Below are 20,132 nucleotides of genomic sequence, written 5' to 3'. Positions count from 1 at the left end.
GTGCTTAGAGACCAATTAACAAAAGGGGATAGACTCGTAATTCTCTACAGATAACCATTCTCTACATAACATGATTCTCTACAAAACAGGGGCGGTCAGGTAGCCTAGTGGTTAAAGCGTTCGCTCGTCACGCCGAAGACCCGGGTTCGAATCCCGACATGGGTACAATGTGTGAAGCCCATTTCTGGTGTCCCCCGCCGCGATATTGCTGGAATATTGCTAAAAGCGGCGTAAAACCATACTCACTCACTCACTCTACAAAACATGATTGAGTATGGTTTTACGCCGTTTTTAAGCAATATTCCAGCAAAATCACGCGGGGGGGGGGGACACCAGAAATGGGCTTCACACATTGTACCAATGTCGGGAATCGACCCCGGGCGTTCGGCGTGACGAGCGAACGCTTTAACTACTAGGCTCCCCCACCGCCCCTACATAACATGATTATCTACAGAACACCATTCTCAACATGATATGATTTTCTACATAACATCACGCTCTACATAACACCATTACCATCATGTTCTAAATAACATGGGGCACGGGTGGCCCAGTCGTCCAGTTGCGCCCCTTGGACACGCCAGAAACCTATGATTGTGGGTTCGAATCCCAGTTTGCCCCGATTGTGTTTCTGGGTTTCTCAGCACCATACCCGTGCTCGTGGGTTTAACCGAAGTGGTTAACGTCTGAGACCTGCATCACTTAGGGCTTTCCTCCCACATTAAGCTGACACGCGGTGATCTAACTGAAATACTGTTAAAAGCCGCGTTAAACACAACTCACTCACACACTCTACATAACATCACGCTCTACATAATACCATTCTCTACATACCATCATTCTCTACATACCATCATTCACTACATACCATCATTTTCTTCATACCATCATTTTCTACATACCATCATCCTCTACATACCATCATTTTCTACATACAATCATCCTCTACATACCATCTTTCTCGAAATACAATCATTCTCTATATACCATCATTCTCTACATACCATCTTTCTCTACATACCATCATTTTCTACATTCCACCATTCTCTCCATACCATCATTGTCTACATACCATCATTGTCTACATACATGTACCACCATTTTCTACATACCAGCATTCTCTACATACCGTCATTGTCTACATTCCACCATTCTCTACATACCGTCATTTTCTATATACTTTCATTTGCTACATACCATCATTCTCTACATACCATCATTCTCTACATACCATCATTTTCTACATACCATCATTCTCTACATACCATCATTCTCTACATACCATCATTCTCTACATACCGTCATTGTCTACATACCATAATTCTCTACATACCGCCTTTTTCTATATACCATCATTTTCTACATACCATCATTCTCTACATACCATCATTCTCTATATACCATCATTCTCTACATACAATCATTTTCTATGTAGTATCATTCGCTACACACCAGCATTCTCTACATACCATCATTTTCTACATACCATCATTCTCTACATACCGTCATTGTCTACATACCATAATTCTCTACATACCGCCATTTCTACATACCATCATTTTCTACATACCATCATTCTCTACATACCATCATTTTCTACATACCATCATTTTCTACATACCATTATTGCCTACATGACAATATCCTCAACATACCATCACACTCCCCATTACATTTTTACTCAACATTGTCATCGTGCGGCACATACATGAGATCTTCCAATATACATGCTTGCTTTATCCAGTATGTTGTGGGAATCTACACTGTCATCGAGCTGCACATAACGCCATGTTATACATGAGATCTTCCAATATACATGCTTGCTTTATCCAGTATGTTGTGGGAATCTACACTGTCATCGAGCGGCACATAACGCCATGTTATACATGACATACTCCTATATACATGCTTGCTTTATCCAGTATGTTGTGGGAATCATCTGGAAGTAGACAACGCCGTAATGGCGGGTGAGGAGGGGTGTTTTCGGATCTACCGCTGTGTCTCCGGCTACAGCAGCAAGACCAAAGTAACTGTCGTTTGTTCTGCCGAATGTCGATGGACGAGACCGAACGGATCCTGTGTTAGTAAGTAGGTCTCTGGTCTTCAATAGAGTCCATTTCCTTGTATGTTGATCACTGGTCTCGTATAGATTCCCTGTGTTATTAAGTGGGTCACTGGTCTCGTATAGAGTCCCTGTGTTATTAAGTGGGTCACTGGTCTCGTATAGAGTCCCTGTCTTAGTAAGTTGGTTACTGGTCTCGTAAAGAGTCCCTGTATTAGTAAGTAGGTCAATAGTCTCAAATAGAGTCCCTGTCTTAGTAAGTGGGTCACTTGTCTCGTATAGAGTCCCTGTTTTAGCATGAACAGTAGTAGTAGTAGTAGTAGTAGTAGTAGTAGTAGTAGTAGTAGTAGTAGTAGTAGTAGTATACTTGCTCACGTTTCAGAAATCTGTGGTGAGCTGCCTCGACTGTATGGTGCCGAGACGTTGCCTGGAGACAACATCGCGGGGACGATCCGTCGGTACCAGTGTGCCCCGGGGTTCTCCATGGCCAACGACCAGGTAATAGAAACCACCTGCCTGCACACGGGGAAGTGGACGCTGCCCTCCAACAGATACGCATGTACAGGTACTTGGTAGGGTGTTAAAAGACATATAGTATAATGAAGTTATATATTTGGTTGAATAAAGAAATTTTACAAAGGGAGGAACGTGTATTTAAGGACCCAAAAAGTTGAAAGGGGATAAGCATTGGCTGCTAGTGTTGAGAAGGGGATAAAAAAGGTTGAGGGGGGTGGCTTCTATACACAAAGAGAAACGTTTAGCACACCCTAATATATTTCATTATTGTTTGGTGCCAATATTTGTAACAGTCATGAAAGATATAATTACGGAAAGAATTATGTTGTCTCAAGATTATACTTTTTTAGGTATTGTTACCTGTGTTACCATGATGTTTTTATCAGTAAATTTCAATCACAACTCACCAATATCTTCTTTTTTTGTTGTCAAATGTTTGTTCTATCCGATGACATTGGAATCGCCCAGCTCCTGTGGTCAGTCATCCCATGCCATGATTTTTGCCATTTGTCATGGTTCAGAAATAGGGGTGTGCTTAACTTTTTGCTTTGTACATATTAAATAAGTGCTCTTGGGGTCTGTAACAGAGACGAATGTCGGTGTGGTCGAGCGTTAACACTTACATAAAACGAGGGGAACGATTACATAACCTGCGTGTAACCAGAATTAACGAGAATTATGAAGGTACTTTAACAGCGGGAATTATAAAGGTACTTTATTAACGGGAATTGTAAAGGTACCTTATTACCTATATATATATATATATATATATATATATATATATATATATATATATATATATATATATATATATATACATATGGGTACTTTGTTAACGAGAATTATAAAAGTACTTTATTCACAAGATTAATTGAAATACTTTATCAGCGAGAATTATAAAGGTACCTTTTAAACAAAAATGACAGAGGTAATTTATTCATGAGATTTAAAGATGTACTTAAATAAGTGAGCGAGAAGAAATTTTTTAACGAGAATTATAAACTTTTCTTTATTAACATGAATTGTAAAAGTACTTTGTTAAGGAGAACTATAGAGATACTTTATTAACGTGAATTGTGAAGATATTTTATTAACGAGAAATGTAAGGGTATTTTGTTAAGGAGAACTATATAGATACTTTATTAACGGAAATTGTAAATGTACTTTATCAAGGAGAACTAAAAAGATACTTTATTTACGGAAATTGTAAATGTACTTCATTAACGGGAATTGTAGAGGTACTTTATTAAGGAGAACAATAAAGATACCGTATTAACGGGAAATGTAAATGTACTTTATTAAGGAGAACTATAAAAAATATTTTTTAACGGGAATTGTAAAGGTACTTTATTAACGGGAATTGTAGAGGTGCTTTATTAACGCGAAATGTAAATGTACTTTATCAAGGAGAACTATAGAGATACTTTATAAACGTGAATTGTGAAGATATTTTATTAACGCGAAATGTAAAGGTATTTTATTAAGGAGAACTATAAATATACTTTATTAACGGAAACTGTAAATGTACTTTAACAAGGAGAACTATAAATATACTTTATTAACGGAAATTGTAAATGTACTTTATTAAGGAGAACTAAAACGGTATTTTATTAACGTGAATTGTAAAGATATTTTATTAAGGAAAACTATAAATATACTTTATTAACTTGATTTTGAAGATATTTTATTAACGCGAAATGTAAAGATATTTTATTAAGGAGAACTATAAATATACTTTATTAACTTGATTTTGAAGATATTTTATTAACGGAATTGTAAATGTACTTTATTAAGGAGAACTATAAAGGCATTATATTAACGTGAATTGTAAATGTACCTTTTTAAGGAGAACTATAAAGGTACTTTATTAACGGGAATTGTAAAGGTACCTTATTACCGATATATATATGGGTACTTTGTTAACGAGAATTATAAACGTACTTTATTCACGAGATTTATAGAAATACTTTATCAGCGAGAATTATATACGTACCTTTTAAACGAAAATGACAGAGGTACTTTATTCATGAGATTTAAAGATGTACTTAAATAAGTAAGCGAGAAGAATTTTTTAACGAGAATTATAAACTTTACTTTATTAACATGAATTGTAAAAGTACATAGTTAAGGAGAACTATAAAGGTACTTTATTAACGGAAATTGTAAATGTACTCTATTAAGGAGAACTATATAGATACTTTATTAACGTGAAATGTAAAGATATTTTATTAACGCGAAATGTAAAGGTATTTTGTTAAGGAGAACTATAAAGATACTCTATGAACGGAAATTGTAAATGTACTTGATTAAGGAGAACTATAAAGGTATTTTATTAACGTGAATTGTTAAGATATTTTATACATGCGAAATGTAAAGGTATTTTCTTCAGGAGAACTATAAAGATACTTTATTAACGGAAATTGTAAAGGTACTTTATTTAGGATAACTATAAAGATACTTTATTGACGGGAATTGTAAAGGTACTTCATTAACGGAAATTGTAGAGGTACTTTATTAAGGAGAACTATAAAGATACTGTATTAACGGGAAATGTAAATGTACTTTATTAAGGAGAACTATAAAAAATACTTTTTTTAACGGGAATTGTAAAGGTACTTTATTCACGGGAATTGTCGAGGTGCTTTATTAACGGGATAGTATATTAAGTGTAGGATGATGAACGTTCGAGGGTCATTATGATATTTAAAACCCGCATCTGCAGGATACTACAGGGGGGCGGCAGCCCAGAGGGTTTATCCTGAGGATAAGTGTTATAAATATCATAAACACCCAAATCGAAAAAAGAAAATTTAAACAACATTTATCAACATACTTTCCATGAACCTAAGGAGACGAGCGTAAAATATATGTTGCTGGCGTACGGTTCTTGAAGATGACATCCTGAAAAGCAGTGCCTCTGTTGCCTTGTGGTACACTCATTGGGCTACCGATACAAAGGTAGCGTGTTCGATCCTCGGGAATATAAAAGGAAACATTTGTCATTTGATTTTACATTATGACAATAGGATTACGTCACTGGAGGTTTATTAGGGGATTTGTGGATGTACTTTATCAACGAGAATGATATAGGTACGCTATTATGGACAATTATAGAGGTACTTTGTAAAGAAGAATTATAAACGTACCACTAGAATATTAACGGGAATTGTAGAGGTACTTCATACACGAGAATTATAGAGGTACTTTATAAACGAGAATGACAGAGGTACTTCATTCACGAGAATTAAAGACCTTCTACTAGCCTATTAATGGGAATTGTAAAGGTATTTTATTAACGGGAATAGTAGAGGTACTTCATACACGAGAATTATATAGGTACTTTATTAACGAGAATGACAGAGGACTTTTATTCATGAGATTTACAGATATACTTAAATGACGAGAATGAGAGAGGTACTTTATTAACGAGAATTGTGGAGGTACTTCATTCTAGAAAATTAAAGACTTCATGCAAGCGACTCAGCAGGGTTGCTGATCAACTCAACACAGTGCACATCGACTCGATGCAGTGGTTGTTCAGGTAGTTTCTCCTTGAAAAGCTGAATCTGGGCCGATTTTATATGGTACTTCGCTTATTATTATTATTCAACTCATATGAAGGAAAATAATGTCAGTGTATGAGTACTTGTGTACTATATCGTGACCTCGTATCGATGGTAGGGTGGGACCCTCAGTATCTCCTTTGTGGGTCAGTGGATCTAAGTAGAAGTCGATCGAGAATAGGCTTTAGGTAGCAACTGTATCAATATATTATTATTTATTAATCATGATATGTGAAATGTTTCAGCGTAGTGCATTTGTCACGGACTGAATTGCAATCAATCCTATCGGTTTACAGTCCACTGATGTTGGAAGTGATATACTTTACACAAGTTATGCGCCCTCTGCTGTTTTGACCATGAGGTTTGAAAACCTGTGCGCGGCCCCCAAATATATGCCATAAATACCAGAACATGTGGGTTTTTTTCAAAAAGAGTAATTCTGTGTCGATACATTAGGACATATATATATTAGGACAAGTTATATTCATAATACCGATGGACATTTCATTGTGTGTTTTATTGAAAAGCTTGGCAGGTGAGTTAAGTATGGGGCTTCAGGGTGTCCTGACGGGGGTGGATGGACTGTTGTTGGAGTAAATGATAGGCCGTGGGCTAGGTATGACCCACGAGCACCCCCCCCCCCCCCCCCCCCCCCACACACACACACACACATCCAAACCCATAAAGCCCATAAACATACTAAACATGATTTTGAATGTTAACAAGAAAAAAGTTGGGACAAACTTGTTGTTACAGCCTTTCAAAGTATAGTATACTATATCGCGTTTTTGCCCGGTTTTGCCCGGTTTTGCCGTATATCACTTGGGGGTATGATTACGTTTTGGGTTGTCATCTCACTAGTGATCCACTGATCTTCAAGTGTGATATACCACTGGAATCCATATATAAATACCTCTCCAATGAGGTATCAATAATTGGTATTGAGTGAATATGGACCAACCCATGGCAAATCGAACGTCATACATCCCGACGAAAATAAATTCTTCTCGCAGAAACCTTTAATCCGGTATATGTTCTAGGTACGTGTGCCTGATTCCACTATAATCTTCTAACACATGTTCCAGTACATCTCTTGAAGTACTTACTTAACATGTGATGTTACCAGGTGAAAATCTTTTGCACAATTTGGAACAAATTTACTCTTATAATGTCAGAGTAGGATACCTAATATTGCATTCTCGGCTTAGCTACATCGGAACAACGCTTGGATGTATGCTCAGGATTTGGCTTGTCATCTTGTGTGTTATTCCCAGACCTTGATGTGTTATATACCATAGGAAACCATATATAAACACCATAATTTGATGTAGGCTGATTATTGATTTACTTTTGGACAATCGTATAGAATACTTCTTGACAAATCTGATATCACTCACTTTTGTATGCATATAAGAGGTTCACCGCATAATGCTCGAGTCGATTTCAGAACTTTGAATGAAATGGACCTATGTGTAACATATTCAAGATGGCAACCATAAAGCTGTGCAAAAAAACTGATCATAATGTAAATGTTATTTATTTCAGCAAATATACAAATCAATTTCTTGGAGGCAGGCTTGATATTTTGACAAATTTTGCCATTTCAAGTTGAGTTTCAGATGTTTTAGTACAGCTACTAGGTAAGGTGATTTTGCAGGGGGCACCACCGAAGGTAAAAGACGAATTCACTTACTAACATTTAATTCACACATCACTTAGCTACTTAAGTTTCCAATTTACAGTAAATGTCCAAATGTGAATCGTCCAAATCGTATATGAATGGCTTGAAATGAACAGGGACCATGCATTCATAGAAATAAATCATATTCCAATTACATACTTAAGATTCTCTTACAGAATACCCAAGTTAATATATAGGGAAATGTCCCACCTTGTAACAATGTCATCACCATGATCATGTGTCTTTTGAGGTTGAACTGTTGTGACTGAGACCAACATCTTATACAACCGGGAACAACTCGAAGACAGCTTTGACATCTCAACCAAAACGGAAACGTATCCCCAGTCATCCAGAGCCAGTGTGCATCATACATGTACCTGGCTTGAAGTATGGCCCACTACAACGTCTGAGCAAAGCCAAAGATCCTGATGAGAAGATGGAAAAGCTGAACGAGCGATCAAGCGCAGAAGGATGGCAGAACCTCCAGAAACGCCAAATAAAATGGACGTGTCATGTACAAGCCTGCCGGCAGTTCTGGAAGAAACCCATGGCTATAACAGAGAATATTATCAGCGTTTTACAATTAACCTTGACCGTTTAAAACAACCTGAAATTGAATCTTTGGAACTAGCTTGCCGCCCAATTCGGCGTCCATCCTATGAGCCCATCATCTTCCAACCTGACTGCATCTTTTGTACTTCGTATTCATGAAAGAAATTCAAGTCAAAAGGAAGCTGGACAACAGAAGGGCTCACAAACTTCAGTCGGGGTGGATGGCAGCATGTCATTGAAGTAGCTCAACGTCAAAACGATGAGCCTCTCCTGCTGCGGATCAGAGGGAAGGAACTATTTACCAACTAAATATCACAAGTCGTGCCGAACTGGTTACATACAGATTCCTGAGAAATGGCGGAGCTCTCAATCGTCGGAAGTTATCAACAGCAAGATACTGAAAGAGAAGAAGATCTACTGAATGTGTATACCAATAGTCTTCAGGACACTGCACACCAAAACCCATACTACAGGAGTACCAAGTTAAAGAATATTTGTGATATTTTGGCCCCTGTGATGACATTGTTATCTGCGTATATAGCCGTCATATGCCGGGATGACCGCCTCAGCCCTCCTCAGCATGCCTCCAGTGAGGCGTCTGATGCGTACCAAGGACAGCTTAGCCTTTGTGGTGCTTGTGTCAGTTCCCGTAGCTTGGTTGCTGGTCGTCCAGCTCCTGTATCTTGCGTCCCAAGATGTCCCAGATGTGTTCCAGGCGGGTTATGGGATGGTCGTTAGGGACCGACCATTGGTATTGATATTCCGGAAGGGGGGGACACCTGCAACAAAATATTTTTTGTGGCAATTTTTGTGGCAATTTCACATCCTGGTTCTCTGGGTATGCTTCGCTGGCGCTACTCCATTTCCCTTTTGTCAACCCCCAGAAATCAAATGGTTCGTTCCTTAGGGCATTCTGGTACAGGAACTCCGTTACATGTCGAGAACTGTGTGGTCTCGCGATATCGTTCATGTGGTCGGATCAGGAAACAATAGGCTGGTAATCAAACTCGGATCGGATCGGATCCAGGAAATGTCATCCGTCGGATTCCTCTGCACACTGACCATGTCCAGCTTGCAGTCATGGGACAAGCAACCCCTCATCATGACAGATCCTCCTCCATGTCCACATGCCCCAGCCACGTCTCACCAAACACCATGCCAAACACCATGCCAAACACCATTCAATGACGACCTTGCAGCATAGGATTCTCCACCACCTTCCTTGCCCTAAAACCTGCTGATTTGAGTCGATTTCTGAATGTCTGTGTTCTCTGTGGGGCATCCAATTCTCCTTCAGACTGGTGGTTTTTGCAAGGGGTTGTCGCCTTACAAAGATCATCTTGCCGAGGCAAGAGTGTCAGCTAATCTACATCAAAGTATATGCCACGTCAAGCCTACTTTTCTGTGAAAAAGAAATAAGAGTGGACTATCGCACATATCGATTGTCCAATCAGAGAACGTTATACAAAATCAACATCCGGGTTCGAAACCGTGGTCGCTGCTATGGCCACAACCATCACCTGTCAAATTTCCGCTAAAAGTAGTCAAAATATTGAGCAAAGACAACTACTTTCGTAGTGGTTTAATCTTTCAAACTACTTATTAATTTTTGAGTGCAAACTGCATTGTTTTTCTTAACTCAAATGATTGAATGCTGGTGACAGTTTATGCTTGAGTGAAATGCGGTTACCGTAGTTAAAGGTATCTTTTCTGCCAATCTGTCATTTTGTTTCGCTATCTGATCGACCAGGTTTGTTTGTATTTTTTGTGTTTGTTGTTTAACGCCGCACTATTCCAGCTGCAGCTATATGACGGCGGTCTGAAAATAATCGAGTCCGGACCAGAAAATCCAATCATTGACATAATGGGCATCGATCCACGCAATTGGGATACATTCACGCTCAGAACATTCACGGGTACTGATCGACCAGGTCGTCTGCCAAAGTACTCATCTTTGTGAAGCCATTCGAAATATCAACAGCAATCTGTTTGGATATCGCATTTTTAGCACAGGTGACACAATCGGATGCATTCGTCACCACTCGCCTCTTTCCGTGACCTGCTATTTGGCTTGTCCCGGAACAACACGAATGGAGATGGTCACGAATGAATCGGATGGAGCCACGATCGAGCCAACAAAAATAGGCTTGTAATGGCAAGGGTATGGCTTTCTCATCTCCTGTTATCGCTTCATCGCTTTCTCGTGACCGTAATTGAAGGCGATGAAGCGATGTCCCATTTCGACCACCATATAAAGGTAGAATCTATGCTTTGATATCGTCTAGTGGACGCTTCTCGCTTAGGATGAGAAAAGCCGACCAGTTTGCGCTCCTCCCGTGTTGACGTCACACGAGTTCGTACAGGGCCCAGTTGCACAAAGGGATCTTAGCGCTAAGATGATCGCAACTACCATACTTTAACACAGGCTTACAATAGTCGTAGCACTAAGATCGCTTTGTGCAAGTGGGCCCAGGCCTTGGACGGCTCTCAACCTATTATCTTGCCAATGTTTCTGTGCCAATTTGCTTGTAACCGAATGAAATAAAACCACGCGAAGGACCAACAGTCTTGTAGGGCATTCATGCAGTAATCAGGCCTGTTATTTGCCACCTTTCGCCTTCAGACGATCTCCTAAGATCCGCATTGAACATTGATTAAGACTACAGAATGATTTAAATTTTGCTTGGATTTAGCGTCGACTTCTAGCACGTTCTTATCCAATTGCGAGTGAGTACGTGAGTGAGTATGGTTTTACGCCGCTTTTAGCAATATTCTAGCAATATCACAGCGAGGGAACTAGAAATGGGTTTCACACATTGTACCCATGTCGGGAATCGAAACCGGGTCTTCGGCGTGACGAGCGAACGCTTTAACCACAAGGCTACCCGACACGTTGCACGTTCAACATGCGCGTATTTGGAGCGTTTGAACCGTTAGCAAACATCCACCTCTTAGCTGTATATAACTGTTCGTGGCATTACCAAAATGACTGGCAAATTAAATTCAGGGGCCTTACCCTTTTCCAAGAGTATATGTGACGAAATGCCACCAATGCTTCTATTTATAGCCAATTGCAGAAGAGGACAGCCTTATTACAAACGCCAGTTAAATTATGATAAAGCTTTAATAATTTATCAAAAATAACTATGACAATGCAGAAGGGGAACACACATTTAGTGTTGGTGAATTTTGAAAGGTGTCTCGTGGATGAAATTATCGTTACTCTCTCGTCCATTGTTGTCCACAGTGACCTGTGGGGAGCCCCCGTACCTGGAAAATGCCGTGGTGGTGTCGAGAGCTCCTGGGGAGATCACCCAAAAATGCCAAGACGGCTTCATCCCGACAACCCCCATCCTGCTGGAGTGTCTACCCAGTTTCATCTGGACCACCCCCAAGGAGACCTGTGTCAGTGAGTAGCTAGTCTGGTCCTTGAAGTCCTGTCATACAGCTATTGCTGGACTAACGCAATGAAATTGAAAAAGACTATATATTCTTGGGTAGTAGCGGTCAATATGTGTAGCAGTGAGAGTACATTATACAATTACCTCTCCGATGAGAACTGGGAGACGAGGTTGGCAAAGTGTGAGAATTAATTCTACCTATTGTCAAACAGGTTGGAATTTTAGTTTAACCGTCATATTATGACGTAAATGTGGGAAACTGCACGAGCGAGTAGACAACGAAACGGTGTGTAAAATCTTTTTTTGATCAAACTAGACTATTGCTGACTGTGTCGTAAAACACTATTCAATTACTGCTATATGCTGTTTTTTTGTTTCCAGAATTGGGCTGCATGCACCATGGCCCGAAACAAAACTAGAATATCGCTGACTGTGCCGTAAAACAACATTCACTGACTGCAATGCTGTTCTGTTTCCAGAGGCGGGTTGCACCACGGCTCCGCACTACGTGATCCACGCCAGCAGGACGACGGGGAACTCCACCTACCAGGCTTACAAGTGTGCCAGTGCTTACCGGGAGACTGGCCCCATCTATTCCAACTGCGTGGACGGCAAATGGACAAAGCCCACTGATAAGTGTACAGGTATTGTGACGGCGGCCTTGTGTCCGACATAAGGTGCAGACACGTGAAGATCCGGGGTAGAATAGGTCTTCAGCAACCCATGCTTGTCGTAAGAGGCGACTATGCTTGTCGTGAGAGGCGACTAACGGGATCGGGTGGTCAGGCTCGCTGACTTGGTTGATGCATGTCGTCGTATCCCAATAGCGTGGATCGATGCTCCTGTTGTCAATCATTGGATTTGATAATCATACGATCATTTACAGACCACCGTCGTACAGCTAGAATATTGCTGAGTGCGGCGTTAAACAACAAACAACTCACGTTACAATAACTTCAACGTAACGTTTTGCCATCGGGAAAAGACGACCGTTGAATTTATTGTTTGTTCTGAATGTTCATTTTTTTCTGTCAATTATGTATTTATACAAAAATATCTTTCAAATTTTACGTATAGAAATCGCAAATTAACAGTTGATTAGTTTTATCAGCACTTGTTTCTGACGATTCATCTTTCACTAAATAATACATTTGTGACCATCAAAGGTTTTGTGGTGATTTTTTTCTCGAATACGGCCGAGTTATGCTCATGGGATACGAGCGGTGAATGTGTGAACATATGTGCATGGATGTGACTGTCCTCACTCATGGACACATACACAAAGACAACAACACATTATCATGAGCCTTACGGTATGTGTATTTATATCAACGGCACTTTAGAAAAACCTAAAATTAACAATTCGTGCATTGTCCTCAAACAAATACAGTCTGAATGTTGGACCATTAAGTGTGTTTTCCTCATAGCAGAGCGCGTTTGTGCGTCAGTGCAGGGATTATCATACCTGCTGGTTAAAGAAAGTGAAAAAATGAAGGCAAGAAAGTTACAATGCCTGTCCTGTGTGTACTATATTGCAGTAGTAGTCAACGGCGTATTTCCTTTGACCCTGTGTAGGCTCCAGGTCCAAATAGGTCCCAGGTGCTTCATCCTTGTCTTCCCCGTGAAGATCCGGGTCAGAATTGGTCTTCTGCAACTCATGCTTGTCAAACGAAGCTACTAACGGGATCGGGTGGAACGGCTCGCTGACTTTGTTGATGCATGCCATCGTATTCCAGTTCAATAAAGAGATGCTCATGATGTCAATCACTGTATTATCCAGACGCGATTATTTTCAGACGGCTGTAATATAGCTGAAATGAGAGCGGCGTTAAAAAACAATACTTGTAGACGAGACTGCGGATTGGGAGGCCAGGCATAGAGACATTGTTGAATGTGCCGTAAATCAACATTCACTGACTGCAATGCTGTTCTGTTGTTTCCAGAATTGGGCTGCACCATGGTCCCAAACTAAACTAGATTATCGCTGACTGTGCCGTAAAACAACATTCACTGACTGCAATGCTGTTCTGTTTCCAGAGGCGGGTTGCACCACGGCTCCGCACTACGTGATCCACGCCAGCAGGACGACGGGGAACTCCACCTACCAGGCTTACAAGTGTGCCAGTGCTTATCGGGAGACTGGCCCCATCTATTCCAACTGCGTGGACGGCAAATGGACAAAGCCCACTGAGAAGTGTACAGGTATTGTGACGGCGGCCTTATATCTTAGCGTGGTTGTGAGTCAATGCGGAGACGATCATACCTGCTGGTTAAAGAAAGATTAGTGTAAAAATGAAGGCAAGAAAGTTGCAATGCCTGATCTGTTTGTGTCTAGTAGCCCGTGTGTCACATCTGTAAGCCAAAGTTATTTATGTGAAGTATTCGCTGTCCATTTTGCGGACTCGGTCTAGACTTTATGGAGGTCCTCTCGGTTATTGTTTAAAATTTGCTGTTTTAATTCGGGTAAAAACTCGATTGCTGGGATGACACTGCAACTCTGATTATCAGGAACAATTGTAAGTCGTGCAAGTTAAGTCAACATTTATCTCTTGGAGTCGGAATCGGAATAAACGCAAGTTAGAAAAACACTTCAGGTAAATCACATTGTGTCTGGCAGAAAGCGCCGAGTGCAAACAACTCTCAGATGTTTCCCATTGTGGTGAAACCAATGCACCTCCACCTTCACACATTTATCAACCAATACATTTCCCGATGCTTGCAGGACAGTGTGGCCCACCCCCTGAGGTAGAACATGCCATTCTTGGTAGAACGAGCTCATCCCGCCAGTACTACGACTGCAAGCCGGGATACAAGGCGTCAGGCAAGATGTACGCCATGTGTGCCGGGAAGAGGTGGATCAAGCCAGCGGCCGCTTGTTGTAAGTGTGTTCAAGACATGAGTGAGTAGTTGACCGCGGGGGGCACCGGAAGTGGACTTCACAAGATACCATGTGGGAATCGAACCAGGCCTTCGGTGTGACGAGCGAAAGCTTTAACCACTAGACTACCTTAGGAGACTGCCCTTCTTCCTAAGACAAAAATGACACAGTTCATTTTTTTCAAATGAACATTTTTTTAGGCACAGGTCATCTTTTATCGGGATGGTGGAGGAGTGGGTCATCAAAAAATGTTACATTAAATTGGAGAGGGGAGTTGGGGAGGGGCGCAAAATATGGTACAGTCCTAAGACCGAATTTTCTCCCCCCCCCCCCCCCCCCCCCCCCCCCCCCATAATAAATGACAAGAGCCTAATATGGTTAGAGTTTCAGGCTGTGTCGCATTGCGTTTCCTTTTGCCTTTTCTGAATAAGGGGACCCAAATACATTGATCCAACATTCTTGTATCGATAATAGCACCATGCCAAGACTTACGACTTTAGTCGCCTGTTTATCAGAAAAGGCACAGGGAAACGGAAGCGAATTTTGATTTTCATGGAAAGCATTCGGGACGTTTGTTAAGCCGCGTTTTAGCGACCCATTATATCCATATTTGTGTCTCTTTTTGGCCGTTCAAGTTAAATTTGGATGCAGACTAATGTCACGAGATAACTCATGAAGTGACTTTTTTTGCGGTTGAGTATATAGGCAAAGCATATTTATTACACAGGCATGTTTGGAGAGGCCGAGGAGATGAACCTAGTCAGTGACAAAAGAATTCATGACGCATCCGGTCTGGCGGCCAGTCGTAAACATCCGGGTTATCTGTACACGCACAATGACTACCACTCTGCAGCAGCCGTGTACGTGCTGGAGGCGAGCTCATCCGACCTCGTGGCCACTCTCACGGTCAAAAATGCAGAAAACTACGACTGGGAGGATATCGCTGTAGGCCCCTGTGGGGAAGATACGTGTATTTATATCGGGGATATAGGAGGCCATCAAAGCGGCAATGATGATGTGTATGTTGTGAACAAAATCTACCGAGTCAAGGAACCGGATCATCTGAAGGATGCCGCACTACATGCCGATGTGCTTGAGTTTGAGTAAGTAAAACTCCACACTTATTGTTCAGCCTTTAACCTTTACTTTGTTAAAACCTCTTATTACCAAATCTGGACATACATTTTAAAACGCAGAATAGCAGATGCAGCGAACTTGAAGTCGTATTATTATATAATGCGAAGTGTCTGCCATATTCATTGGTCTAGAAGCGGTTGAATGATTGATAACAATGGGAAGGAATTAATCGGAGGTATATTCCTCAAACCTAAGCCAATCACATGTCTCTGTTGGAATTTCCTTTCATAGTTTTATATGTTGAATCTGCGTTTGTCTCTTTATTATAAACAAACAAACAATTACTTTATATGAGGCCTGTGACTGTTTCATGTACGCGACAAAAGCAGTATTAACCGAGGACTTGCTCTTTTCTCAACTGTTTTGATAATTTGGATCCTTAACGATATTAGTTATTTTTTTGTGTGGGAAAATAATTACAAAATTAAAAAAATTGTTATGAATCTAATTAAGACAATTAAAACAAAACCCTTTAACATTGTAGACTTGAGAACTTCGTGTTTGCCCTAATAAAACGAAAATAGGTACCGTGAGTGTGATTGAGTGAGTTGAGTTTTACGCCGCTTTTAACAGTATTCCAGTTATATCCTGGCGTGTCAGCTTAATGTGGGAGGAAAGCCCGAAGTAATGCAGGTCTCAGACGTTTACCACTTCGGTGAAACCCACGAGCACGGGCATGGTGCTGACAAACCTAGAAACATAATCGGTACGAACCGGGATTCGAACCCACAATCATAGGTTTCTGGCGTGCCTAAGGGACGCAACTCTGCACAGCGAATCGCGGCGCCTTAGACGACTGGGCCACCCGTGCCCCGAAAATGGGTTTCGGGTAGTTAGGCTGTATGATTGATCGTGTGTCTGATTGATCGGTCTGTAATACCATCACACCAAACTAGTTCTCCATACGTTCGTGCAAATGTCGTCGAACGGACTCAAACTGTGTATGAATGTAGTGGACGTAGTAGCAACTATTGACAGTCTTTTTACGAACGTCATGGACGGGCTCGGACGGGGAGGGTGCTCTAGAACTTTGAGTCTGCTCAAAATTTTATCCCGTCCATCCCGTTCTGCAATTTGTCGGATTGACAACGTACTTAAAACGAGAAAGGCGTATTACGAACGGAATTGCCGTACTTCGAACCTACTAGGGACGTGTTTTGACGTAGTGCAGTCGGACATAAATTTCAGAACGTGTGCACACCGACCGGTTCGACTTCTCTTTGGAGGCATGATGTGTACAGATCGGAGCCCTGAATTTGAATGAAGACTGGCTACAACGCGCTCGGTATCCATAGGAGTCGGGCCAGGACGGGCTAGGACACGAATACACACGCACTTGGGACGACATGAGGACGTACTGCGAACGAGTTGGTCGGGTTTAGAATTAGTTAGAACTGGCTTGGACGTATTGTGAACGAGGTGGAACGAGGTTGAACTGGTTAGGAACGGGTTGAGAACGGCTACGGACGTGTTCGAACTGCTTCCAGACGTTGTCGGGATGAGGTGAACGGGCACTTTTGCACGATCTGAAATGGATACAAACGGACTGCAGACTGGCTAAGAACGAGATGAGAACGAGATAGACGTATTGAGGAACGAACTAGCATCGTATTTTACGCCAAACTACGCGTTCTACCGCGAACACAGTCCGTTCTAGTATTTTGTTTAGAACGGGGTAGAACGGGATAGAACTACTTTGGTGTGATGGTAGCATAAATAATCGAGTCTGAACCAGACAATCCAGTGATTGATATCATGAGTATCGATCTACGCAATTGGAATACGGTGACATGCATTAACCAAGTCAGCGAGCCTGACCACCAGATCCCGTTAGTCGCCTCTTTCGACAAGCATATTCGCCTTTTACGTCAAGCATGGGTTGCTGAAGACCTATTCTACCCCGGAACTTCACAGGTCCCATGTCGGTTTTTATTATTTATACGCCACGCACATAAAGCTTGAATATTTCTGAATGTGATGCAAAACAACAACCAAACGAACCAAATTATTTTAGCAATATTCGAGCCATATCATGGCGGCGGCACACCATAAATGGGATTCACACATTGTACTCATGGAATTCAACCCGGGTCTTCGGCGCGACGAGTGAACGCTTAACCCACTCAGCTACCCAACACGGCTAAGGACCACAGCTAATTGCGGCGCCTTACCCGTGATAATGATCTCTGTTCCTGTTTCAGCGGGAACTACGAGGATGCTTACACTCTACTGGTGGACCCAGGGGGGGCGTTGTACGTTGTGTCCTCCGATGACGACAGCGTCCTACACCATCTGCCAGACAACTGGGGCAGTTCCGTGCTAAAGGAAGCAGAAACCCTACATTCTATAGAAGGCCCACAAGAACCGTGGCACAACGTCTGGGCTGGAGACATTTCTCCCGACGGTTCGAAACTTGTACTCATGATAAAAGATTGGGTATATTACTGGGAAGTTGGCAAAGGGGGCATCAGGGAGGCAACAAAAAAACCTGCTTCGGCCTGTCTCACGTCCATACAACAGCCCCAGGGGGCAACCTTTAAGCTTGATATGTCCGGAATATATGTCATCACCGAAGGCAGAGACGAACCCATGTATTTTGTGAAGGCTAATTGATTAAATTACTCGACTAATTGGCAGTCCGAGGAAACTGGATTTAAGTCTTTCAAAAATACGTTTGTTTGTTATTTTTAAAATTATGATGAACTATTGTACGACATTGAATGACTACATTTTGTATGTATAGTGTTTCCGGAGATACTATTTGACACGTCTAGGCCTATTCTGATATCAGAGGCCGGGATATAACTGCAATACTGTTCAAAGCGACGTTAACCAAACCCACTCACTCACTGATATGGAAACTATTCCTTGGAACACAATCCTCCTTGAAAGAAATAAAATATGTCTGGTTTTCTTTTGTTGGTTTAGACTTTACAAACACAAATGGCATTGAAAATATTACAAAACCTTGGTATAATTGTAATGAAACAATACGATGTATTATCAATTTCGATAAAAAATCGAAAATATAAATTGTGGCTCGGGAAATGAAATATCATTCCTCGATGTGAATAACATGTCATAATGTGTCAACTACTTTTTGTGAGAACACAGCTGACATTGGCTGATTTCAATCTTTGTATGGGCTAAGGGAAGCATTAGTGCCTCGCATTATACTAAAAAGGGTTAATTGTTCGGTCTAAAAATATAAGATTATAAGAAAGAAATATCCAGAGAGATCTATTATGGACATGGCGCAGGGAACCTTGACATGATGGAAACATCGTAACCGACCATTGTTTGGGGTGATTTTTTTTGTTCGTTTGAGGCGGCGGCCAATTTAAATTTGATAACAGAGTAGCAAAGGTTACTATACCTCTCATTTGATTTTTTCATGTTTGATTTTCAATTGAAAATATCTTAATTTAGTGATATATTATATTTTTTAATGGACTGTACTGGGACTTGTATCATATCTTTGAAAATAAATAGAATAAAATATTATTGCTTTTTTCGGCACAAAAATTCAAATATGGCAGGGAACATGGGGTTGTAAATTCATTTTTTGAACCAATTTATTTTTACACAAAAGTTCCCAGCCACAGATTACTTTTGAAAAACTGCTGCAGGAATGAGTGATAGTTAAATTTAAGAAAAGTTCTTGCAGTTTTCAGTTACGTAAGAACAAACTCTACCGACGACTAGGTCAAAATGTTAATTGTCGTCACGAGGCAAACTGAACTAAAACGATTATTATTTCGGAAATTATTCAGAGCGGACCAAAATATTTACGGCTCAACATTTGGAGCAATATTTCAGGCAAGCACAGATATGGAGCTTGTGCTCAATAGGTTGAAGAGTAGATTCAAATTTAAGCAAGATAAAAACTAATATTTGTTTCCATATCGTACTTTTCGGGGAGTGTAATTGTGAACGGCAAACACGGTTTGGTTGGCTGGATCACTCACGCGTTTGAGAATGATCTTTGTTGTCATGCCAACAGGGACTAACATCTGCACACGTTAAAGGGCCAGAGTTATGAAAAGTTATATTTTTGTTTCAAGTTTCAACGCACTTTGAGTTGATCCGTTGAAGGTGTCGTGCCGGGTTAGTGAAAATCCAATTTTCCCTAGTATCAGTAAAGCGAAAACCCAAGTTAGGGTATTTGTCCTACGAAGGCGAGAAATGAGTAATTGCTATAAAAACACCGGATTACCGTAGTTTAGATTAGCGCCCGTGCTGTTCAAACAGAGGAGAAGAGAGGAGAGGAGATTTACTAGAGAGTCGTTTCGTAAAAAAATAATACAGTTGGATGTTTAAACACAGGAGAAGAGATGATCAG

The 20,132-nt window shown here is 40.9% G+C and overlaps 1 protein-coding gene across 1 annotated transcript; it reads left to right on the top strand.

Annotated features, from left to right (window-relative positions):
- The first annotated feature begins 1,931 nt into the window (after positions 1–1,931).
- LOC124135398 (sushi, von Willebrand factor type A, EGF and pentraxin domain-containing protein 1-like) lies at positions 1,932–18,683 on the top strand. The gene is made up of 8 exons (XM_046500713.2): positions 1,932–2,084; positions 2,445–2,627; positions 11,622–11,783; positions 12,255–12,419; positions 13,813–13,977; positions 14,498–14,653; positions 15,381–15,756; positions 17,992–18,683. Exons 1-8 carry the CDS (start codon positions 1,961–1,963, stop codon positions 18,401–18,403), a joined length of 1,743 nt encoding a protein of 580 aa, XP_046356669.2. The 5' UTR covers positions 1,932–1,960; the 3' UTR covers positions 18,404–18,683.
- The last annotated feature ends 1,449 nt before the right edge of the window (positions 18,684–20,132 follow it).

Source organism: Haliotis rufescens, unplaced genomic scaffold, assembly GCF_023055435.1.
Source record: "Haliotis rufescens isolate VD_foot unplaced genomic scaffold, xgHalRufe1.0.p SCAF_19, whole genome shotgun sequence".
In the NCBI taxonomy this organism is placed as follows: domain Eukaryota; kingdom Metazoa; phylum Mollusca; class Gastropoda; order Lepetellida; family Haliotidae; genus Haliotis; species Haliotis rufescens.
The sequence above is the reverse complement of the archived record's forward strand: the minus strand, read 5'-3'. Positions and strand labels throughout refer to the sequence as shown.

Bases quoted from the DNA above. Each gene is read 5' to 3' on its own strand.
- LOC124135398 (XM_046500713.2), top strand. From the start codon at position 1,961: ATGGCGGGTGAGGAGGGGTGTTTTCGGATCTACCGCTGTGTCTCCGGC. The intron at 2,085-2,444 runs GTAAGTAGGTCT...CTCACGTTTCAG, and splicing joins ACCGAACGGATCCTGTGTTA to AAATCTGTGGTGAGCTGCCT. The intron at 13,978-14,497 runs GTATTGTGACGG...CGATGCTTGCAG, and splicing joins GCCCACTGAGAAGTGTACAG to GACAGTGTGGCCCACCCCCT.